Raw genomic sequence first — 23,428 nt, 5'->3', positions numbered from 1 at the left:
TTAAAAAATTAAAACGAAAGGTTTTTTTGTTTGGGCCAAAAAAGTAGGTGCACATTATACACAGGGGTGCACATATGTGGAAAAATATGGTAATAGGTCTGGGTGGGGCCAAGACACATATTTTTAACAACCTCTCTCTTTAGGAGACAGAAGCCCAGACTTGCCCCCAGATTCTGACACTGGGGGTCTCAGAGCCTGCTCCCTCCTCAGCACCCCCCGCCCACCATCCCCTCTGCTCCCAGAGCCTGTCAGCTCTGAGCTGGCCCCTAGTGGTGCCACTCACGCTAGCAGGCCTTCAGGATGGAGGCAGAACAGGTCCCAGGGAGTTGAGAGCCCCCTACAGGTGGCTGGTGCTTGGGCGAGCCCATCTTCCCAGCCCTGTCCCTCTGAGGGGCTTTCCCTGCTGCCTTCAGGGGCTCTTCAGGGTCATTGTGATCTGCCCCTCCCCCAAAGCCCTGTGAGGAACAGTGGGCACTGAGGCCTGGGGGCAGAGGGCGGGGCTGTTGTGTTCGGGATCCCAAGGCTGCAGTCACAAGGGGTAGGGGACCTCCTGACCAGGGCAGCCAGGCCTGTACCAGGGAGGGAGGGCCCAGGGTTCAGCCACCCCCTCCATCCCTGATCAGGGAGGCCCAGGTAGGTCATGCTGGGGCTGGCGGCTCTGGGAGGAGAACTTCCAGCAAGAGGCTGGGCAGCAGCAAGGCAGTTGGCCTGGAACCTCAGAAAATCCACTTCAGGTCCATGTTCTGCCTCTGTGTGCTGCGTGATGCTGGACCAGTCTCTCCTTTGTCAGGGCTCTATGGGAAAACAGACTGTTGGGGAAAGGCTTAAATTGTGAAATTTGAGTAGGGGACAAGGGTAATTGGGACCAGTAATTTCACTGGCGTGGTATAATTTTACAATTTGAAAATAAAGAAAATGACTTTGTAAATCGATTTAGAAGGTATCTGCCTGGAGGAGGCATCCCAGACTGTGTATTGTATTTCTGCAAATACTGCTTAGCCAGGGATGGAAGGAAATGCCTCCTTGGGAAGTTAGAATATTGAGTGGGGAAGGTGAGAAAGTTTTACATTTCTTTTAAGGATATGTGAGTTTTTAAAAAAATGAATGAGGGACATCGGGCTAACTAATGACTTTTTAAAAAAATACTTTATTTTTAGAGAGAGGGGAAGGGAGGGAGAAAGAGGGAAACATCCATGTGTGGTAGCCTCTTGCACGCCCCCTACTGGGGACCTGGCCCACAACCCAGGCTTGTGCCATGACTGGGAATTGAACTGGCAACCCTTTGGTTTGCAGTCTGGTGCACAATCCAGCCAGGGCTGACTAAATGACTTCTAAGGAGTCCTCCAGCCGCTGCTTGCTGTAAACATTGCTTGAGCAACTACTTTGTTCAAGATCTGGGAATTCAGAAATGCAAGAGGCTTTCAGGTCAGGGGGCTGGCCAGACCTTGAAAGGCCTTGGAGTCAGGGCGTCGGAAAGGGATGTCCTTTTCTATTGACAGGAAATAAAGGTAGGAGTGGATTTTTAGGAACCTACAAGACAGCTAACCTCAGACCTGCCCCCAAAATAAGATTAGAGACATCCCCAGCAATTGACATTACCCAGGACTCATCCCCTTTCCTTGAGGCCTGAAAGGGGATCCCGGTCTGACCCGGACTGCTCTAGGGCGGATGCCAAATAACAGGGACAGAAACAGGCTTGAGGGACTCCACAGGTGGGGCTTTTCCGCACCCCTTCCCCCACAGTGTTTTCACTTCGTTAGAGCAAACACACTTTAAGCGCCTCCTGTGTGCAGACACTGACAATCTAAGATCAGGATGTCAGTTCAGGAAAAAGGAACTTAGGATGAATATTGTCATTATAACAGCTGCAACTGTAATGTCCCACACGTTTAACCCTCCGAGCGTTGGCAGGTGAGCAATTCTTACCTCTGTCCGGCAGAAGAGGGAACTGAGGCCAGGGGAGCTTCACCAGGCCTAGCTACGTGCAAACTCATATTTCCATCAAGGCTGCCTGAAATTCCACAATTTCTATTATATGGGAGAAACCTAAAGAAGGGCAATCTTTTTCGAATGGAATCTTCGTGGACTTGTTCTGCTCAATTGAGGTAGCAACCCCTTGGCAATGCCAAGGTATTTCTTCTTTCCTTTTTGAATCTGTATTAAGATGCTAATTGTTAGGGGTGGGATTTGAGAGGAAAAGCTCCCCCCCTCACTTTACCCAGTGGGAAGCTTACAGAACCCTCGTTCTTAAAAGTCCAGCCTTGAGCCCTCCAAGTGAACTGGTGCAAGTGCTGGAGACCGGAGAGGGTGGGCGCAGGCTGCGGCTCTTCTCTGTGGGACGTCCTTCCCAAGAGCACGCAGAAGTCAAGTTAGGTCAGGAACCCAAGGGGCGGGGCAAGCCGGCGCGGGGCGGAGCCAGCCTGGCCCCCGCCCCTCCGGCACCCGGAACTGACGTGAGAGGACAAAGGCAGCGCGCGCCGCGAGGTGTCGTGTCTGGCCGAGGTCTGACCGAGGTGGCTGTGGGCTTCGGGGCTCTTTGCTGCCGCCGCCCTCTCTTTCTCTAACCCCATCCTCTTCTTCCGGGCCCCGGGAGCCCCCCCGCCCGGGGTGAGTAGCGCTAGGCGGAGTAGGGGCGGCGGCCGCCGGGTGAGGGGAGGCCCCGACCCCCAACTGCCTTGGTGCCTCGGCTCGTTACGTGACCCGGCGCTAGATGGCCCAGGCCGCACGTGCGCGCTCGGGGAAGGTATGCAGGCCACGGGTGAGGGGAGCGGAGGCAGGTCGGGGCACCAAAGCCTGGGCCGCGCATCCCGCACGCCGGTCCCCGGGCCGCGGCAAGTCTCTTCCCTTCTCTCAGCCTCGGTGTCCCCGTGAGAAACGGAGATAAGGACGGCACCCACTCGGAGGGAGGGGCCAGGGTTCAGTAGCTTGCTCACCTCGGAGCCGGGCGCGAGGCAGTGTCCGTGGCCTGGGAGTCGCTCTCATGTTTCACCCTGGACCCAGCCCCCGGGGTGGCCCGACACAGGTGCCGCGCAAAAGACAATTCGCCGCCGGAGACCTTGGAGCCAAGGTCAGCCTGTGTGCGGAGAGGCTGTGGCACCGCAAAGCCAGGCTTTGCTACCCGGCCCCGTGTGACCCCGCTCCGGACCCTCGTTGCTCCGGCTGTCTGATGGGGGTGGAAAGGAACGGCGGGTGGCCGACCGGGGCCCTGCTGCCGGGGGGTGGCGCGGCGGTGCCGGCGGTCTGGACGCACCGATCATTGCCTGGGGCGGTGTGACCCCTGGGAGGACTCGGGCCCTGAGGGCGCTGAGCCATTTGGGCCCCCTCCTTAATTCTGTTCCTGGTCTCCTGTGTGTGAGTGAGGCACGTCGCTCCTTCCGTGGAAAGGGTCTTCCGTCTGTAAACTGGCGGCTGTGGGGGGGCCAGAGAGTACATGCGGGATGCTTTGGTGGCGACCAGAAGCCAGAGTCACGAAGACAGCGTCTCAGAAACCTCCCCCCAACCGCCCCCCGCACCGGCCTCCCCGCGCAGGGTCAGCGCTGTCCGAGGCTGCTGGACTGACCCACCACCCAGCGCAAGGGCGATACTCCCGTGTGTCCAACACCCTACAGCGCACAGGGCACTTCAGTGCGTCTTTCTCTTTGACCTTCACACTTGGCAGAGATAATTGATGAGACTCGCATTTGACAGATTCCTAAACCAGAGATAGTAGGCGCCCAGCACTGTGTGGGTCACTTGATGCCTTTCATCATCACAGCCTCCCCATAAAGTCAGCTTTGCTGCTCCCATTTTATAGATGAAGGACTTTCTGTCCCTGAGGTTGAGTGTCTCTTCTGAGCTTACACAGCCGGGGAGAAGCAGAGGCATGATTCAGACCTGGTTCACCTGATGCCATGAGAGCCTTCGTTTGTTTTGTAACATTTTCCCCTGACTTTTTTCCTTCCTCCCTCCCTCCTTCCCTTGCCTTTTCATAGAGCATCCTGCCATTCTCCTATGTCCAGCTGCAGACACACAGAGCCAGGGAGAACAGGCCCCGTCCAGCAGACTGCGAGGAGGAGGAGGAGGAGGTAACTTCAGGCAGGTCCTGGCCCCCTGCTGCTTCCAGGCTTTCTCTTAGTGACTGAGATGACTCTGCCAGGCACTGACAGGGACAAACACCCTTCTCTTCCGTGGGTCCCTGGAAAGGAGTAGCAGCTGGGGCAGCTACCCAGGTGTTGCCTTAAACACCTTGGCGGGGGAGGAGGAGGTGGCCAGGTGACCATGAAGGGTGGGCAGACATAGCCTGCCCACCGAGGAGCAGAAGTTTACTGTAAGCAAAGGGTCCCTCTCTCCGCCCCTGGGAGCCAGCCGGGAGCGCATATGCCAGCCGGGCTGTGCTCCAGCCCCGCCCCGGGCGGCGTAGGTCCTACAGCTGTGTGGCTCCTCACCGCGACCCGGGCAGAGGACTGCCTGCTGTTTGGCTGGTGACCCTGCAGCTGCCCCCCCCCCCCCCCACCAGAAGAAGCAAAGTCTAGACAGGGCTCTGGGAGCCACGTTTACTAATGAATCAGTTCTTAGAACAAATGTCAAAGATATACTTGCCATTTCCCGGCGTAGATGTGCCTCCCTGGCTTGTTCCTAGAATCTGCCTGTAAGTAGAATTCTTGTAAATTAGATTATTCAGGGGGCCCTGACATTTAAAGGAATCATGTGTTAAGGCTTTTTGGTAAAGCAAAAAATTACCTTGTCAGTAATGGCTCCAGTGTTACCAATTTCGAATGGTTGGGTTTTTATCTGGGATTTTCTGAGAAATGGAAACTGGCTGTAGCTGCACGAAGCTCATTCTTTGATTCCTTCCACAACCAGTTAGCAAACACCTTGTACCAGGTGCTGGGCTAGCGGAGTCCACAGTAATGTCCCTGTCCCCGGGAGGCCTCCATCTGGGGAGGAAAGGCGAGGCAGACAGGTAGGCAGAGAGAGTAAAGCCAGTGAGTGAGTGAGTGGCTGCAGGTTTATTCTGTTCATTTGATGGGAAGTGAATGTTTTGTTGACACGCACATCCCACATGGGGTGCCAGAGAAATAGTGATACCTCTCGGCATCACCCTCTCTCGGCTGCTGCCCTGTCAGTCGTTCTGAAAGGACTTCTCCATCTGTTGAGTTTCCACGGCACTTTCTGCCTCAGTGAGAGGCCTCATGGTTTCTCCCCGTGTTTTAGTCGGTTTCATTTTTGCCTTGTCTCTCTTACTGGACTACAAGCTGGGGCGGGATGGAGGGGGAGATGGGGAGGGGGCTGGACTTGAAGTCGACAAGCCTCATAGCAAGTAGAACAGCGCCTGCTCGGGGGAGCATGTGTCAGTGCCCCAGCGTAGGGAGGGGATCCTGGGTCCCTCTGGGACATGATGTGGTCTGGCAGGCTGCGTGTGGAGCTGCTGAACCATCCTCTGGCGGCATGGGGGGCCTGAGCTCCCTGCCAGTGCCCTGCTGTTGCTCGCTGGTCCCCCTCCGTCCACCTGGTAACGCTCCTATCAGCGTCCGCTTTTGCTCTTGCCCTGGCAGTTCACATGGTTGCCAACGCTGCCTTCTAGAAACACACATCTTCTCTTGTCACTCCCTGCGTAATGCAAAGTAGTGCAAGCTCGTTGCCCTTTGGGGTGAAATGTAAACTACTGAATGTATCCATAGGACCTCTTTTCTCCTGGAGCTGCTGTCTTCTTGCCCTGCTCGCTCAGCAAACGCTTCCTCATCCTCGGTTGCTTCCTCACCCCAGGGGTGCTTCCCTGACCCCAGCGGAGCTCTTCCCTCCAGGGTGTGCTCTTCTAGTGTCCTGGGCCCCGTGGCCCTCACAGTTGGGACTGTGTCTGGCTGTTTTTGGTCTCCCTGCTCACAGCTCGGTGCCTGGCAGAGTCCTGGTGGGGCATTGACGAAGGACTGGACCCCAGAGTGAGCCTGCTTCTCTGCTGACAAGTGAAAGGACAGGAGGTGTGGGGACAGCTCAGACCCCGCCCAGGGTCAGCCCGAACATCCACTGTGGCAGGCTTGGGCCCCGCTGTCCTCTCTCTTATGTGTAGGTCGGGTTCACTGTCCCCTGGATCAGAAGCCATGGAGCCAGGTGTCCTGTAAAGGAAACACTAGAAGCCAGGGCCCTGGGTCTCTTGCTCTGTCATGAAGATCGCCTCGTAAAGTGACCTGAATGCAAGAGACAGAAGGCACTATCCTCCAAGGGGAAGCAGCAGATCGGGGGCCACTGGACGTCCCTGTGTGTTAGCCCGGGCTGTGTGGCCAGTGAAGCGGGTGAGAGACTAGGGCCCTCAACCGGCCTGATTCTCTCTCGTTTACTCAGGAAGCCCACCGCTGAGCTTGTGTCTGAGCAGAGACGTGATTGGGGACAGCATGACCAGCGAGGTGATAGAAGATGAGAAACAATTCTATTCGAAGGCCAAGACGTACTGGAAAGAAGTCCCGCCGACCGTGGACGGCATGCTCGGCGGGTATGGCCACATCTCCAGCATCGACATCAACAGCTCCCGGAAGTTCCTGCAGAGGTTTTTGAGGGTAGGCCGGTCTGGGTGCTCTCCAGGAGGAGAGGGTGTGGCTGGCGCCATGTCTCCTGAGTCCTGTGGCAGGGTCTGCCGTTGTCTGTCGCTGTCTGCCACCCAGGCCTCGGACGAAGGGCGGGGGGCGGCTGGTGGACTGTGGACGCGCCGCAGGGTCACCGGGCGGGAGCTGGCCCTGGCGCTTGGTGCCAGAACTGAGCAGTCTCCCTCTAAGTTGTCCAGTTTTTCCAGGGACGGAACTTCGTTCTGGGGCCGTTTGCGGGCATCTGGGCCGTGGATGTTGGCTGTTCTGCCAAAGGCAGGCCCCACCTTCCCTCATCCTGGGCGGGCATCTCTGGGGCTGGGGTCTCCCTGGTCCCGCCCCCTTGTGTCTCCCTGAGCGAGCACTGGAGGCTGCCGCCCACCCCCACCAATCTACCCGGTGTCTCTCCTCCATCCACTTGCCGTCTTCCTGAGTTTGCCAAAACCCTGGGCTCACTGATTGCCCTCTTCTGTTCCTTCACTGATTGGATTCTTTTTATTTGCTGTGCTGACATTTTAGCGGGGCATCAGGAGAGAGAGATGAATGCCCCTGTTCAAGTCAGCACCTTGAAGTGGAAATTGGCTTTTATTTTAGAAATCTGTGACCCAGGAAAATCACGTCATGCTCGCAGCCACTGACGTCCCTGCTGGTGCCGGCTACCAGCCTGTGCCCAGTTTAGATCTGAGTAATCCCAGGGGCCCCTGGGCAGTGACGGGACCCTCTGGTTTTCTTGCCGTTCCTGAGGGCGTCTCCGCCTCCCTTCCCTGCATTTCAGGAAGGCCCGAACAAGACGGGGACCTCCTGCGCCCTGGACTGCGGCGCCGGTATCGGGAGGATCACGAAGAGGCTGCTCCTGCCCCTCTTCCGAGTGGTGGACATGGTGGATGTGACGGAGGACTTTCTGGTTAAAGCGAAGACCTACCTGGGTGAGGAGGGCCAGAGGGTGAGGAACTACTTCTGCTGTGGCCTCCAGGACTTCAGCCCCGAGCCCGACTCCTACGATGTCATCTGGATCCAGTGGGTGATAGGTGAGCGTCCCGCTTCCCGCCTCCATGGCCCTGCGCGTCTCCCACCTCAGAGCCCGGAGGCCCCCGAGGTCCGCGGGCCGGTGCTCCCGCAGCAGGCGGGCAGCGGGGGCTCCTCCGGGCTGCCCTGCGCTCCCAGGACCCTGGGGCTCGCCTCCCGAAAGCACCTCCCCTTCCACGTTTCGTTTAACTCAGCACCTGCAGCAGCCCACGGGGCGGTAGATTTTTGTTGAAAAAATTTAAATGACCCATTAACTACCTTACGAAGAGCATGGACAGGAGTTTCAATAAAAGAGGTTTCTTAACAAGGGGAAGAGCTGAAGCCCTGGCGGGCCTGCTGTTGGCAGCGAGGAGCCCGGCCTTGCCGCCCTGTCCTGCACCCTCGGCCTGACACCACATCCGGGGCGTTCCTCCTGGGCCACTGACCTGGGAGCAGGAGCTGGCCCAGAGGCAGGCCGCCCCCTCCAAGGCGGGCGGCACTGCCCTGCTGGGGACCTGCTGGGTCTGGCCCCGTATTTAGTGGTCCCAGAAAGGCTGTGTGGAGTTTTAATGTCGGGAAGGAACTCTGGTACCCTTCACTGGTCCCAGCCTAGGAGGGGTGGGTGCCATGTGCTGTTAGGTGTCAGGCATGGCCTGGAAGCCACCCAGTGAGGGTGAAATCCCAGCTGCATACTTCACGGTTGCCCCTGGGTAGGTGACTTCTGAGCCAGTTTTGTCTTCCAGCAAGTGGGGTTCAGTAAACCCCTCCGGACTGTTGAGAGCAGTGAGGCCCTGGCGTGAAGCCTAAAGCCAGTGCTCAGTTAAGTCAGGAAGGGGTGGCTGAGAGGAGCATCCAGCGGGGTGTCCGCACCTGCCCCGTCCCCAGCACCCACCTCTGCCCTCCCCAGGCCACCTGACGGATCAGCACCTGGCCGAGTTCCTGCGGCGCTGCAAGCGGGGCCTGCGCCCCAACGGCATCATTGTCATCAAAGACAACATGGCCCAGGAGGGCGTGATCCTGGACGACGTGGACAGCAGTGTGTGCCGGGACCTCGAGGTTGTCCACAGGATCATCCGCAGCGCGGGCCTCAGCCTCCTGGCCCAGGAGCGGCAGGAGAACCTCCCGGACGAGATCTACCACGTGTACAGCCTCGCCCTGAGATGATCGGGGTGGACAGGAGGAAGAGGGACCCGTGTGGGGGCGGGGGGCTGGCGGCCAGGTGCCACCCGGCAGCTCCACATCGATGGTTCCCAAGTGTTGAATGAAGCCGCTAAATACACCTGCCTGTCACCCACTCACTACACAGGCTCTTATGAAATATAATAGGACCCAACAGGGAGAACAGATGACTGGGCAGTGAGGCAGGAGCCCAGCCCTGGTGCCCTAGGCGGGGACTTGGCAGAGCCAGCCTGTGGGGATGCGGCAACCCATTGGAAGTGGAGTCCCTCGGATGTCTGCCGCCACCACCGCACCTTCTAGGCACAGGCCCGGCTGCCTTCAGAGGAGAAGAGCCCCCTTGACTTGGCTGAGGACACTACCTCAGGGGAGGGGTGGGCTGCTGGAGCAGGCAGCCCTGCGGCACCTGCAGCCGTCGGGAAGTTCACGGCCCGAGCCTGAGGTGCCGGCCCTGGTGGTGGTCACAGCAGCCTGCGGGGGGAGAGGCCTATAGCCTCATCTTGGCTATGCCTTGTGGCTCCTCCTTGGCCAGGGTTTTCCTCTCAAGAAAGGGTGACTGCCCTGGCCTGTGTGGCTTGGTTGGAGCGTCGACCCATAACAGAAAGGTTGCTGGTTCGATTCTCAGGCAGGGCACATGCCCATGTTGCAGGCCCAATCCCGGGTCTGGGCGTGTGCAGGGGATGGCCTGCTGGTGCTTCTGTCTCACATTGGTGTTTCTCACCCCCCGCCCCCACCTTGAATGAGAACAAAATAAACCTTTAAAAGTAAAAAGGGCGAGTCCCCGTGCTGTGAAGGCCCTGCCAGCCTGGAGTGGTGCTTCCCTTCCACTGGGACGAGCGCCGGGTGCTGTAGCCTAAGGCAGTGCCTGCTCCTGCCGACCACCTCCCTTCCAGGCTGCTATGGGGCCCCTCACCCTGAGCTGGGGGAGCTGGGGGGCGGAAGCGCTGTCAAGGACCTGTAAGGCCAAGAGAAATATGTTTAATTTGATAATATAAATATGTCGTTTCGTTGCCTCAGCTCACTTCCGAGGCATCCACACAATTCATACCCACCGACGTGACAGCTTTGCCAGGGCTCAGTACCGGGTGGGCAGCGGTCTCCATCAGACGGGGCCGTTTGGAAAGGGCTGTCCCTGCTCATGCATGATTGCTGCTTTTAGCAGAAGGTACAGTCCCCAAGACTCTGGTTTTGGCACGGACAGAGTGGCACCAGAGGACAGCCCCGAGTCTTGGTGAGCGGGGCCGCAGGTGACCTGGCCCCAGAGCTGCAGACGCCGGCAGGAAGCCACTCGGCTTCCCCCCCAAGCCCCCCAAATGCACTTCTGTGGAGGAAAGGGCCTTGGCTGGGCCACCCCCCACGGGCCCCCAGCTTCCTCCTGGCTTCAGCCCTGTCTGCAGCTCCCGGCCGAGGACCTAGGCTCAGGGCTGCCCTGCTCCTGGGGACGCCCGCCACTTCCTTCAAACATGTCCCAAACCTGCGCCCTGTCGTGTTTTCCAACGGGAGACAGGAACCTGGGGGTGCTGCTGAAGGGATGGGGTGGTCTCCCTGAAAGACACGCAGCCTTTACCCACTGGAGTGACTGCGGCTGCCGGGCTCTGTCTGTACTAAGGTTCAAGTCTCATTACCAATGGCATCTTGATGGGCAGGACCGAAGGTTCTCTCTGAGGCTGTCACAGGTACTTAGATCCACCAGCAGGCCGCCAATGGGCCTGGACGCTGTTCCCTTCAGTCCAGGCGTGGTCAGATGTCACCTTCGATGGAGCTGCTGTGCTCACTGAGGAGGTACCACTTCAGCCTGTCCGGCAGAGGGAGGGCTTTGACTTTCGCATCCACAGGCCATGGCTGGAGGTAGAGCCGGATGTAAACGCGACACAGATGCTTGAGGGAAGGGGGATAGCTCTCCAGCTGCCTCAGGGAGAAGTGAAGGGCCTGGATCTTTTCTGCCAGGCTGCCCACAGGATGGATGTCGAAGTTTTCAGGCAGCTGGAGTTTCTGGGAATTCGTCACCATGAGGTCCAGGACGGTCTCAGCTTTGCGCAGGAGGTCCACGTGGCTCTCGTCTTCGGCGCAGCCTGGGTGGGAGCAGAGCCTGTCGAAGACGATGTGGAAGCCAGACCAGCAGGACGCCCCGTGGAGAGAGCAATTGTAGGCGGCACCTGACTCCAGCAGGAAGCGCAGCAGCGGGAAGTGCACTTTGAAGCTCTTGAGGCAGATGTGTGTGAGGGACTCGTGGGCCGGGCACTCGCTGGGGTCAGCCCCGTGAGCCAGCAGCAGCTGCGTGACTTGGAAGCAGAAGCGGTTGATCATCTGGGCTTCCTCTTTGTCCCCTCCCACTGTCTCACCGAGCAGGAAGATGATGCAGGTGAACACGGTGTCCCCATCTTTGGTGGTCGCCTTGACATCTGCCCCTGGAAGAGCCAACAGGAGAGCAACAAGAAGGTGGGAGAAGGCCTAACGCCTTTAAAGTAACGCTCAATGTTTAGGGGGCGGGGAGAGCCTGCAGGACCAGAAGTGCCCTGTGAAAGGGCGAGGCCCGGGACAGCCCGGGGAGCAGCTCACCTCCTTCCAGCAGCAGGCGGATGTTCTCGGTGTTGTGGATCTGCACCCCGTCGCTGCTGGCCAGAGCGTGGAGCAGAGCCGTCTTCCCTGGGGAGGGGGAGGCAGTGAGGGCGGCAGGCCAGGGAGCCCGGGCGGGGCACGCCCAGAGGCGGAGGGAGATGAGCAAATGACCTTGGACAGGACTGACCTCAGCTCGGGCTGGGGGCCACCGCTTTCTGGCCATCCTCTCTCCACCCACACACAACGGGGCAGAGAGGCCAGGAGGGGTAGTTTTTCTGGACTGGGCCAATGACCATGCTCTCCCTAGAGCCTCTGCCAGTCAGCGAGGTGCACTGACGCGCACCCCGGGCCATGCTGTGCCCGCCCACCTGTTGTCCTGGGATACCCTGCTCCCCCTGCAAGGCGCTGGGGCCCGGGCCCGTGCTGCTTTCCCCCGAGAATGCCCACCATGCTTGTCGGCTGCATTGACGTCCGCTCCGAGGTCCAGGAGGCGCTGCAGGCAGGGCAGGCGCTCGGGCTCCTCGCTGGCCAGGTCCAGGGGGCTGCTCTCGTGGATCTGAGCAAAGAAAGCACGGCCAGGTTAGCGCAGGGGCGCTTCTCAGGGACCCCCGCCCCTGGTAGGCAGGACCTGGCTCTCACCCGGTCCCTCCGGTTGATGTCGGCTCCGTGGCGCACCAGCAGCTCCACCATGTCGGGCTGGTTTCGCAGGACAGCGATGTGCAGGGCCGTGTAGTAGGTGACCGGGTCTAAGGGCGCAGACACAGCTCAATCAGTCCTGCCTGTCGGCACATTCCTCCAGGACCCCAGGACCTGGCCAGCGGCCTGGGCCTGGCACTCCCAGTGGAGGGGGCCCAGGCTCTGTCACCCTGAGGGGTCGCAACACACAGCTGTCCTCATCGGATGCTACAGCACAGGCTCTGGGGTCAGGCCTACGTTCGGGTCCTGGGGTGTTCTCGTGGGCGCTGTCCTCAGTCTGCCTGGGCTTTGGTTTCCTCTTCTGTAAAATGGGGCCATACAGCAGGGCATCTCCTCCCGTGCTATTGGGGGGATACCCAGAGGGGCAGCTTCTCAAGCCTGGCAACGTGTTCTCAATGGTGGGTGTCAGCTCCTTGACCCTCCAGGAGCCTGGCAGCCCCAGAGCCTGTCCTCACAGGGGGAGAGGAGACGCGCCTGCCACATCCGGGGTCGGCACACAGACCCCACTGGGTGCTAAGTCGGCCCTGCGGTCTCCTCGCTGACCCTGGCCTGCCCGGGGGAGAGCCAAAAAGGACGGGAACATGGCTCCCTCGCCCCTCCGCCTGCACCTACAAGCCAAAAGCCAACACAGCCTCCCGCCCCCGCCCCCTGCTGTGATTTATGTCCGGTGCGACCTGTTTTCCCTTCACCCTGTGGCAAGAACAAAAATGCAAGATGGCTCAGAGTAAGAGGCAGGAAATTACCTTCCCTTAGCTCTGGGCATTGTGCCAGCAGCTGCATTTTCACGTTAATGGAAGCAGGGAATTAGCTGGGAGCTGGGAAGATTTGCTAAATCAATCCCCTGGCAGAAGCAGCAGCAAATTTGCTCTTGGACCAGAGGTGGTGAGGGCCATTTAAAGCCCAGTGGGTGGGGGAGGGATGGGAGGCCACCCAGTGTGGGCTTCCTAGCCATCACCCATGAAATAAACGAGGGGAGCAGCTTCTAAGAGAACAGCCAGGCAGAGCCCACAGGACTGGCTGCCCACCCCGCGCAGGGCTGCACTGAAGCCACCCATCCCCTCCAGCCCCCCGGGGCTCTGTCTGACCTTCAAAGTTGAGGTTGGCCCCGTTCCGCAGGAGAACGTCGGCTGCCTGGGTCAGCCCCAGCTCAGCCATCTTCAGCAGGGCATTGCTCACACCTTCCTGGTAGAATGGAGAGTGGGCCTTTCTCTCCAGAAGTTCGGTGAGAACAAGGAGTCGGCTCTCCTCACTGGGGACGTAACTGGGCCTGGCACAAGAGAGGGGCGGACCAGCTGAGTGTGAGGACAGCTGCGGGACCAGCGGGCCCGGGCGCCCTGTGGGTGAGGGGCCTCTGGTGTCCTGCTGTCGTCATCCCTGCCCCCCCCCGCCCCGGCAGAGCCCTGGGTCTGTGGGTCGAAAGCCTCTTTGGAAAAGATTTGCAGTGCCCTTGCCAGTGTGGCTCAGTGGGCTAGGTGTCGTCCCGCAAACCAGAAGGTCACGGGTTCGATTCCCAGTCAGGGCACATGCCTGGGTTGTGGGTTTGGTCCCTGGTCAGGGCACATATGAAAGGCAACCAATCAATGTCTTTTCCTCTCTTTCTCCCTCCCTTTCCCTTTCTCTAAAATCAATAAGCACATCCTTGAGTGCAAATTAAAAAAAAAAAAAAATGTGTAGTAGAGATGGGGTCAAACTGGATGTTTTAACTGGAGCAGATGCCTCAGGTTTGCTGGGAGAGGACTGGGGATGTCTCCAGCCACCTTCCAAGTTGCAGAGAATCTGGTCCCCGATCTGGGGACAAGGTCTCACACCTGGGCTGTTGGGCCTGAGGGGAATTCCTGCGGCCAGGAGCAAGAGCCAGACACGGACACGTGTTCCTCTGATACTGGCTGTCCCTGAGCTGCGGAGGGTAGCCGGCCAGCCCAGGCAGTGGGCGACCTCCTTCCCTGCTCACACTCACGAGGACAGTTAGCCCCACGGCCTTCCGACGGCCGGGTACGTGCAAGGCTCTTCGCTCCCCAGCCCCCGCCCCCGCTACCTCCCCCAGCAGCACAGACCACAGGAACCACCATGCTTTCCCCAGAAGCGCAGGCCCGTGGACAGTCCATGACCTTGCATGTAGCTCCTTCACAGGCCGCTGTCGCCTCCTCTTGCTGCACCTTCCCTTCCCACAGGCGTCCCCTACCTCCGCTCCCAGCTCCCCCTCCACTTCACCCATCTGCACCCCTCCAATTGTTGGGATCAAGGCTCCATCCTTGCTGCCTGGGCAGGTCCCTGGAGGGTGCCCAGTGCCCCACGGGCGCAAACATTATAGGACTATAAAAATATAAGGCCGCACAGCCATCCTTTGCTGCCCTAGCCCCACCCAGAACAGCCTCCGAGTTAAGGCAACACCTTGCACTGCATTTTCAGAACAAGCCTCAGTGAACAGCGCTGATGAAAGCCTGTGATTCCACCGAAGTCCCAGGAGAGAGGCGTGACCACCACTGTTTGAAATTCCAACTGATCCCCCCTGACACACACCTGATCCTCCCTGTCCTCAGAAATCCTCATACTTCTCCTGATTGTCAGTCTCTCTCCTCTGGCGGCGATTGAGCATCAGGAAGGCTAGGGGTCTTATTTAGCTCCCGGACATAGCCCTGAATGACACATTTTCTGACACCTTCCCCTCGGGTTCACGGAGAGACCTACTGCTGTCTATATAAAATGCCAACTCAGCCACAGAAAGCTCATTTTGGCCCTGCCCTGGGGTAAAAATTGAGGCCTTCATCGATGCCACCTTACTCCTTTGCAACTCCGGGTGTAGGGCACAGGGTGCGCACTGAGGCAGGGGCCCTGCTGACACCCGCCCCCCAGGCCTCCCTGCGCGGGAACGCTGCACCGGGCAAGGCAGGAGCCAGCACAGGGCAGCTCGCACTCGAAGCGGCGCGACTCCGACCCCCACCTCAGTCTTTTATCTGTACCGTGGGGACACAGATACCCCGCTCCCCGCCTCGCTTGTAGTGGCAATTAACAGGAAGCAGTGCCAGGTCGGAGCGGCCCCGGCCGGCAGGAAGGAAGCGAGTTACCCATCCAGGGGCTCCTGCCGCTCGGGGTCCTGGATCCCGAGGGAGCTCAGGATCGCATCCACCAGCGGCTGGTACTCGAAGATGATCCTCCGGAAGCCGTGCAGGAACGGCATCGCGGCGGCCCCGGGCGCGGCAGGGCGGCCACACTTTCTGCCGAGACCGGGACCCCAACTGGGCGCAAGGAGTAGCTGCGGGCCTGGCCGGGACTGTGCTGGTCTAAGCCCCCCCACTCCCACCAGGTCCGCCGCCGCACCCGCTGCTCCGCGCCGGAAATCACTCTGACTTCCGGTTCGTGTCGACCCCGGAAACGAGCACTGGCGACAGCGGCCCCTGCGGGCTCGGAGGACCGCGTCTCGTCCCCGCGCGCGAGCACGGTGTCTGGCGGACCGACCGGGGAGTGAAGGGCGCGGACCCACAGCTAAGCTTCATCGCAGCCGGAGGCGCTCTCGCCCCTTCCCGGTCTGGCCCTGCTCCGCCCTGCGATCCCGCCCGCGGCCGCTGGGCGCCGTCCGAGCTCCGCCCCTTGCACGGGCCGGCCGAAGCCGTCCGTGACTCGAGCCCTGGCGCCCCCAAGCCTAGGACCACTTTTCGGTATCTTCCTTTGGGTCATGTGTTTGAACCTCCCCAACCTCGAGCCCCAGAGTGGGACCCTGACGGCTTCATGATCCTGGGAAATCCGTTATGAAGAGCTGTGCGATCCCAGTCTTGGCCTCCCACCGCCCCAGCCATGTGGGTTTGGGAGTCTCTCCCACTTGGCACCTGCCAGAGGCAAGAGTTGTGAAGGGGAGGAAATCAGTTTAGAGTCACATGTGAAGACATTAAACGTTAAAAATGGACAAAATAAGCCTTCTCCAACAAGAGCAAAATAGTTCACAAGAAAAACCCATCCAAAACATACCCAGGCTCAGCTCTGGGGACCAAGTGGGTTCAAGTATGCAGCAAGGGCTGGATAATTGCCGTTAAGTTTACAAAGTTGTTTTGCAGATCAAATGACAAGCTATTAAAACCCCCCTTTGTCACCCAAAACGCCTCATTTTGCCTCCCCTTCCATTGCCTAGAAGAGCAAGACAGAGCGTGGGGTGGGCAGCCTGGTTTAAGCCTCTTTAGGCTGAGCCAGCGTGGAACCGCAAGTTCTCAGCACACTCCTGCCTTGGTTCTTGCTCCAGAAAAGAAGGATCTTCCCCATGACTGAAACTGGGAAATTTTGCCAACACAGAAATGGAGATTTCCAGCTTGTCTTGTAAAATCAGAAGATCGGTCACCTGGGCTCAAATTCCCACCTGGTAACAACGAGCATCTGGATGGGGCACTTGCTCGATATGCCTCAGTCTCCCCAGGGGTCACCCTGGGGCATCGGGAACATCTGCCTCTGTTTTCAGGGTCCACCCACCCCCAACTGATCCCAAAGATCTGAATGGCGCAGCAGCCCACAGGGGACCCAGACGCCACACAGCCCTTCTCTCCTTTGGTCCAGGGTCACTTGCTCCACAGCACAGGTGAGAAGACCGAAGTGCCTGGAGGGGCCTGAGTTGCCCAAGGGATGCAGTACATAAGTGGGGGAGGCCCATCTAGTATGGGGTCCAGAGCAGAGCCTGGGGGACAGTCTGGTCTGCCTCTCCGCCCACTTCTTCCCTGGCTCCGTTAGTTTCCTAAGGTCATCAGAACAAAGCACCACAAACAAGGTGGCTCAAAACAACAGAAACGCATCCTCTCTCATTTCTTGGGGTCAGAATTCTGATATCAAGGTCCTGGCGGAGCCATGCTCCCTCTAGAGAGTCTGGAAAAGGTTCCTTTCTCAGCCGTTCCAGCTCTGGGCAGTCCCAAGCACTCCCAGGCCAAAGACAGCATCACCCCAATATCAGCCTCCCTCTCTGACCGCACTGCCTTCTTCCCTGTATCTGTGTCTCTGTCCAAACCCCCCACTCCTTTCAGAATGGCACCAGGCATGGGATTCAGGGCCCACCCGAATCCAGCATGACCTCTTCATAACTTGATTACATTTGCAAAGGCTCTTTACATCTCTCTGTAGGACACAGTTGAAGCCATTGGAATGCATGATGCCAAGCATGAGCCTTGGGGTCTCTGGGCCTCAGTTTCCTCACCTGCAAGCTGGAAGGCTTCCACACGGACAGTCTTGGAGCCAAGAAAGGTCTCCGCCAAAAAGAAAACTGGGATTGTCTTGTGATCAGTACAGTAACAACAGGAGTTTACTTTCATCTACCGAGTCCTTTCAAAGTGCCAGGCACTGTGCTAAATGCCTGACACACTAATCTCAAGAAATCCTATGAAGTAGGGGAGAGCATCAGGCCGTTTCACAAACGAGGAAACTGAGGCTCGGAGAGGTCTGGCTGCTTGTCCAGCGCGGCATGGCCAGGTCTGGCTTCTGGGGGGCGGGTGTCCTGCTGTTCCTTGGGTTCTGGGCCCAAGGGGGTCCAGACGTGCGGGAGGGAGGAGCTGACCCCTGCTCTGTCACAGCCCTTGGGCACCAGAGTTTGGAGCCAGGCCCTGCCGCCTGCCTGTCGCGCGGGCTCCTATCTTTAGCAAGCTCCGTGCCCCTTGACCTCCCTCCTGTCAGCAAGGGTAACCTAGTTTCCTCCATCTGCCTCCCATTAGACCTCTGTCACTCAGAGCCTCTGATTTCAACTCCGAGCCGTCTCTGTTTCTTTCTTTGCCGCTGTCCCTCACTGCCCTGCCAGCCCAGGCACTTCCTGCTGCCCGAGCCCAGGGCTCCTCAGCAGGCTGGGGTCCTGGGGCCAGCCACCCAGTGCTCAGACCCTGTCAGCGTCTCTCCCTGTTTTCTATGCTCCAAGGAGGCTGGGAGTCACTCTGACTATCCAATGTCCAGAGTATGGTAACCTTAATATGTAAAGAACTGCTAAAAACCAACAAGAAGGCAAAAACACCAGGAGAAAAAAGGGCAAAGGACATGCATAGGCGAGTCAGAAAGGATGAGAACCGTCAACAAACATAAGGTGAGAAGTTTAGCCTTTCTAGTGGCCCAACACCAACGGTGACAATGGCTGACATAGAGGACTTACCACCTGCTAGACCAGGCCCTACAGCAGCTCAGTGAAACAAGTTACAGAAGAGCAGGCACCGTGTGATCCCATTCAGGAAAAGGTGGGCGGGGGGGGGGTGTGCTTGAGCGCATGTGCGCATGGGTATGTGACCAGGGTTCGTTCTTGCTGACCCCATGCAGAGGTGGTACCGGGGTTGTTTCTGGGTGCTTTTATCTTCTTTGCACTTTTATATATTTTCTACCTTTTTACCAATAAGTGTATCTTCTTGCACGAGATTCAAAATGCAACGCAGCCCGAGGCAGGGCCTCATGCCCTGCACACTCCTCACACACATACACACCCTCACACACACACTCACGCACGTGCCCAGGGCGGTGGCTCCTGGCAGGGGTGGTGTCGCTGGCCCCATCCCGGCACCTTCACCTCCCCGGGCCCCTCTTCCCAGGCCGGGTCTGCCCTTTATAAGACCCGGAGGCTCCCGGGGTGAAAAGCCCCCTTTTAATGTCTCCTTTTTTGATTTGGCAGTCCCCATAAAGTGAGACCTTTGGAAAGCATGGTGACCTGCCACGAGAGGCATTATTTCCCTTCTTGGGGGCCTGCGGCTTCAGCCCCGGCAGGACCCGGGGCCCGGGGGCCCAGGGCGCAGGGCTGGGCATAGTTCTGAAGGGTGGTCATCGGCCCATCGCCCTGCGGCTTCCTCCTGACTCCTCCTCCTCAGGCCAGCTCCCTTTCCTTCCCTTTCCCTCCCCTCACCCCGACCCCACCCTGACCTCCTACCCTCATGACCCCAGTGTGTTGCTGCCTGGGAGACCCAGCCTGTTTGGCCTCCAGTCCCCACACTGAAGGGTAGGGCCCCGACTGCTCACTGCCAGGGGCTCAGTGGGGGACTGCGTGGCCAGGAAGCTGGGAGCAGGGGCGGCAGTAGGACATCGGCTGGGCCAGGGACAGACTTTCCTGTCCCCTCCCTCATCCCACTTGCTCTCCTGAGAAGCTCTCGGCCCCATTTCAGGGATCCTGACACTTAGGGACCAAACCCCAGGCCTCGGCGCTCCCAGAGGCCTGTCCCGCTCCTCCCATGCCATCTGCCCCCTCCAGAAAAACTGCCCCTGCTGGCCAGAGCCCCCTGCTCTGAGGGCAGCCTCCTCCCTGACACCGCCCCCTTCCCCCCACCGCACACCTAGGCCGTGCCAGCCAGTCCCCGTGCCTGGCCATGGTGTGGGGCCTGTGAGAGCCAGCTATGCCCCAGGTGGGCCGCCCAGAACTTCCAATGGGTCCCCGAGGGACCTCTCTTTCTCTACCATCTCTGTGTGTCCAACTCAGGGGCCCTACCTGACCCCCAGCCTCTTCCAGGTGAGGTGGGTCCTCGGGGCCCCCAGAAGCTCCAGAGAACAGGCTGAGACGGTGCTGAGCGTCCGCCTTAGTCAGCTCGGGCCACTACCACAAATTATCACAGGTGGACGGCTTAAGCACCAGGCATTTATTCCCCGTAGTTCTAGGGGGCGGGAAAGTCAAGATCAAGGTGCTTGAAAGCAGGTTTCATTCTGAGGCCCCTTTTCTTGGCTTACAGGACACTGCCATCTCTCTGTGTGCTCACGTGACCTCTTCCTCCTGCACATGCACAGAGGGGGCGGGTTCCAGAGATGCTTCCTCTTCTAATGAGGGCACTAATCCCATGCTGGGGGCCCCACCCTCACGACCCCATCTAAAGTAATCATATCCCAAAGGCCCCTCCTCCTAATACCATCACATTAGGAGTTAGGGCTTCAACGTGTGAACTTGGCGGGAGGGGGACACAAACATTCAGTCCCTACAGAGACCCTCTGACCCTTCACCCCAAGATGGGAGGGAGGTGGAGCTGGTCTCAGCCTCACTGCACCAGCCACACAAGCAGAGGTTGATTTCAAGGCTCCCCTAGTTTCCTTCCCACTCCAGAAGCCAGGGCTCTACAGAGAGTGACCCGCAGCTTCACGTGGGAGAGCTGTTTCCGGAAATAATGCCCAGCCCCTCCGTCGCAGACCCTCCCCGCCTCCGCGCCCGCCAGCCCGCCTCCGCTGCGTGCTCACACGGCCCATTCCTGGCAAGCTGATCTGTGTGATCTTGGCCCGTGTCTTGCCCTCTCTGAGCCTTGGCCTATCTGGCTGCCACATGGGCGGGGGAGGGTGCCGAGGAGGTCTGAGCCTGCCTCGTCTCTGGCTGGTCTGTGAGCCCAGAGTCCTTCCCACCGGGGCCCCGCTGGCCCCCGCTGGCATGGGTCCCTGGCAGGCCAGCCCCGAGGCAGAGCTTGGGGAGGGGTCCACTGGGCCCCTTCCAACCGCTGCCGCGAGGCCCAGTGGGCCCTGGCAAGGGAGGGCTCGGGAGAGCTCACACCCCTCAGGGAAGGAGGGAGGGCTGGCGGCACAGGGCAGGGTCCTTTGTGCTCCCCGGGAAGCACCCCCCCCCGCCCCCACTCCACCCCCACGGGCCCTGCTTGGCAAAGCTGACGGCAGGAAGAACCCCGTCGGCCATCCGTCAGGGAGACAGAGTGAGCCGTTCGAGGAGGGGAGCCGGGAAATTTGATCATTAAGAAACCCTCCTGGCTGTCTGGGGGAATTTAATTAAATTGCTGGAGAGGGCTGTGAGAGAGGACCACATCTGGAACCAATATGTGGGCTTTGATTTTTTTCCCTCCTCCCCCCTCCCTCCCTCCCTCCTTCTTCCCATCTCACTGCTGTGAGAGGGAGCCCGGGAGACCCCGGAGAGTCGGCTCCTCAGGGACAGAACTGGCAGACGGGACGGAGGGGGGCCAGGGCGCTGGCACCCTGCTGGAGGCAGAGGCGGGAGAGCAGAGATGGGCGAACCCCGAGGACCGAACAGACAGACGGATGGACAGAGAGCCCGGGAGGAGGAGGGGGTGTGGCCGGGCTGTGCTCTGGGAATTGGCTGAGGAGGTTTTCGTGGTGACAAGCAGGAAAGGCCCACTTCGCAGACTCAGAGAGATGCCTCAGAGCGTTCCAGAAATGGATGCCCCTGGCCAAGAGCCCCGTGGGGCGCCAGCATGTGTTAAGTCCCAGCTCATCACGGGGTGACCCCTCCTGACACCCCTGAGGTGCAGATACTGTTGTTAGCTCCGTGACAGAGGAGCGGGGAAGTGACTCGCCCAAGGTCACAGAGCCGTGAGTGGCAGTGCCGGGGGTCGGGTCCCAGGCCTGCCTGGGTCACTGACGTTGCGGTCACGTCACGCGGCAGCCATTTGCTTTGTGCCCGCGGGTGCCGGAGCTAGGCCCTCGGGGCGTGGGTGTGGAAGGCCGGTGGGTAGCCCCCAGCGGCGCCCAAGCTGGACGGGCCGACCTCGCCAGGCGGTCGGCGGTGGGTAAAGTGGGCCCTACACCTGCCCAGGTGCGGACCGAGGCACTGGGGCCGCTTTCGCCCAGCCATGCAGGACCCTCCAGGCCCCGGGTGCTTGCTCATGGGCTTGGGAATGGGTAGGCGGCCCCCTAGCCTTAACCCCCAGGGCCGGGTCATCCCTGCACGTGAGTAACCCTGCCCTGGCTTTCAAGCTTACCCAGGGCCCAGAGCCCCCGGTCCCCAGCAAGGCTCCCAAGAGCCCACAAACCAAGGGAAGACTGTGGTCCCTGCTCTGGGCACACAACCTCTGGGGTAATTTCCTGTCCTCCAAACCCCAACGCCTGCCCTCCTCCTGCCCACCCAGCCTGGGGGCCCATCCGTGACACCCCCAGCCTGGCATGGCCGCAGCCCAGGCCTGAGCTGAACCTCTATTTTCATTCTTCCTCGGGGAGCCCTGAGGGCAGGAGCCAGTGCCAACCTGGTCCCCAGGGTGGTCCCAGGCCCGGCCAGAGCCAGCCCAGGAAGGAGCAAGGCACACATTTGTGGACTGGGCGTCTCATAGCCTTGGGGCATGCAGAGCAGTTTAAAAATGCAGCCCAAGCTCTTGGCCCAGAGGGGAAAGGGAGGCCCAGAGAGGCCAACAGGGAGGCCACCGCCAGGCCCCACCTCTCAGAACACATAAGGCTTGGAGGCTCTTTAAATATTGCAGTGGCCCTTGCCTGGCCACCCTGGGACCCTGCCCTCTGTCACCTGCTAAATCCTGCTCGGCTTCAAGAATAGCTTGATGCCCCTTCCTTAGGGAAGCCCTCCCTGATACACCTCCCCTAGCCCATTCCCCCACGGTCCCCTCGTCTTGCTGATGTCTATGCAGGACGGGGCTGAGTCACCGCTCGATCCCCAGTGCCCCAGCCGGGACCTAGCACTGGGGAGCTCTGCATTCGGGGACAGCCAGCGTGTGAGCTGGCGAAGGGAGAGGAAACAGCACGGGTCCTGTCCTCTGGCTCTAGGTCTGGGGAAGCAGTAATGACAGTGACCACGGCCACTGCCGTCTGCGGATGTGCCGTCTGCGTCTGTGGCCAGGACTGGGCAGATGCTAGGAATGCACGGAGCCGGGGGCAGGTGGGGCGGGAAGGTGAGGACGGAAGCCGAAGGCCTGTGCTAAGACCTGGGCTCCCGGGAGGGACGGGGGCACAGGGCGCCATAGAGCAGGTGGCTGCGAGGGCGGCAGCGGGGCGACCGGTGGCAGCGAGAGCCAGCCAGGCTGCAGGGCCGCGCGCACGCCGGCTCATCCGAAGCAGACCGAGAGGGAGACGCGGGGTCTCCCTCGGAGGCCCTGACAGGGTGATGATATGCAGAGTTTTAAATAAATGTATCTCATTAGGGACGCGTTGTCTGGCGGCAGAAAAACGATGCGCCTCCCCACCTCTGCCTCCTGTTTCCAAAAAAATAAAATAAAATAAAACCCAATGCTACAGCGAAAAAGGAAATTGCATTAACACAGATTGTTTTATTTAAAAAACCTTGACCTCCACTTCAAAAAAAAGTCATTAGACATTCTCCCTCTCAAAGGCCGCCGGAGCGATTACGAGGCAGCCCGCCCGTTTCTGAATGACTTACTGTTCCTGGGCTCGGGGAACGTGTGAGGAATCGGGAGTAATTTAAGGCTCCCTACAGGTCGGTGTGTAAATCTTTGCGTGTCTAAAGAAACTTTACCAGACCACGAAGTCAGAGGGAAAGAAACCTGGAAGAGGCCACCCCCCCCCTCCTTTTTTCCGTTTCTTTCCTTTGGAGCTCTGATCTCTTTGATCGTAAAAATGGTCATATTTCACCCCCAAAATATCAGCAATCAGCGAACTAAGGAAGTGGGAGCCCAGGGGGAGTTTCGCCGCCGATTAGGACCTCGGTTTAATTATTTAACGCCTGCCTGGATTGCGCAGGCTGTGAACACACTCTCCTGGCACGGGTTCAAGAGCAAGTTATAGATAATAATAACGATTACATCCCCAATTAAACCGGTGAGCTGAAAGCC

The 23,428-nt window shown here is 59.3% G+C and overlaps 2 protein-coding genes across 9 annotated transcripts; one reads left to right on the top strand and one right to left on the bottom strand.

The window, feature by feature from the left end:
- The first annotated feature begins 2,461 nt into the window (after window positions 1-2,461).
- On the top strand, window positions 2,462-9,477 carry NTMT1 (N-terminal Xaa-Pro-Lys N-methyltransferase 1). Of its 7 annotated transcripts, XM_054584850.1 has the most exons (6): window positions 2,462-2,607; window positions 2,855-3,067; window positions 3,972-4,064; window positions 6,319-6,530; window positions 7,330-7,582; window positions 8,467-9,477. In XM_054584850.1, the coding sequence occupies exons 4-6, from the start codon at window positions 6,369-6,371 to the stop codon at window positions 8,721-8,723; spliced, it is 672 nt and encodes a 223-aa protein (XP_054440825.1). In that variant the 5' UTR covers window positions 2,462-2,607; window positions 2,855-3,067; window positions 3,972-4,064; window positions 6,319-6,368; the 3' UTR covers window positions 8,724-9,477. The 7 variants fall into 7 exon arrangements, with proteins under 7 accessions (XP_054440825.1, XP_054440824.1, XP_054440826.1 ...); XM_054584849.1 differs by lacking the exon at window positions 2,855-3,067; XM_054584854.1 differs by lacking the exon at window positions 2,855-3,067 and having other exon boundaries at window positions 2,485-2,502.
- Window positions 9,478-10,111: 634 nt separating this feature from the next.
- On the bottom strand, window positions 10,112-15,317 carry ASB6 (ankyrin repeat and SOCS box containing 6). Of its 2 annotated transcripts, XM_054584847.1 has the most exons (6): window positions 15,056-15,317; window positions 13,076-13,257; window positions 11,934-12,040; window positions 11,742-11,850; window positions 11,295-11,381; window positions 10,112-11,143 (listed from the first exon to the last, which is right to left on the bottom strand). In XM_054584847.1, exons 1-6 carry the CDS (start codon window positions 15,166-15,168, stop codon window positions 10,476-10,478), a joined length of 1,266 nt encoding a protein of 421 aa, XP_054440822.1. In that variant the 5' UTR covers window positions 15,169-15,317; the 3' UTR covers window positions 10,112-10,475. The 2 variants fall into 2 exon arrangements, with proteins under 2 accessions (XP_054440822.1, XP_054440823.1); XM_054584848.1 differs by lacking the exon at window positions 11,742-11,850 and having other exon boundaries at window positions 11,039-11,143.
- Window positions 15,318-23,428: the final 8,111 nt, after the last annotated feature.

This window comes from Pteronotus mesoamericanus, unplaced genomic scaffold (assembly GCF_021234165.1).
Source record: "Pteronotus mesoamericanus isolate MK-2021 breed Mesoamerican mustached bat unplaced genomic scaffold, CSHL_Meso_final contig_78, whole genome shotgun sequence".
Taxonomy (NCBI): domain Eukaryota; kingdom Metazoa; phylum Chordata; class Mammalia; order Chiroptera; family Mormoopidae; genus Pteronotus; species Pteronotus mesoamericanus.
Note: the sequence above shows the minus strand (reverse complement) of the source record. Positions and strands in the feature narration are given on the sequence as shown.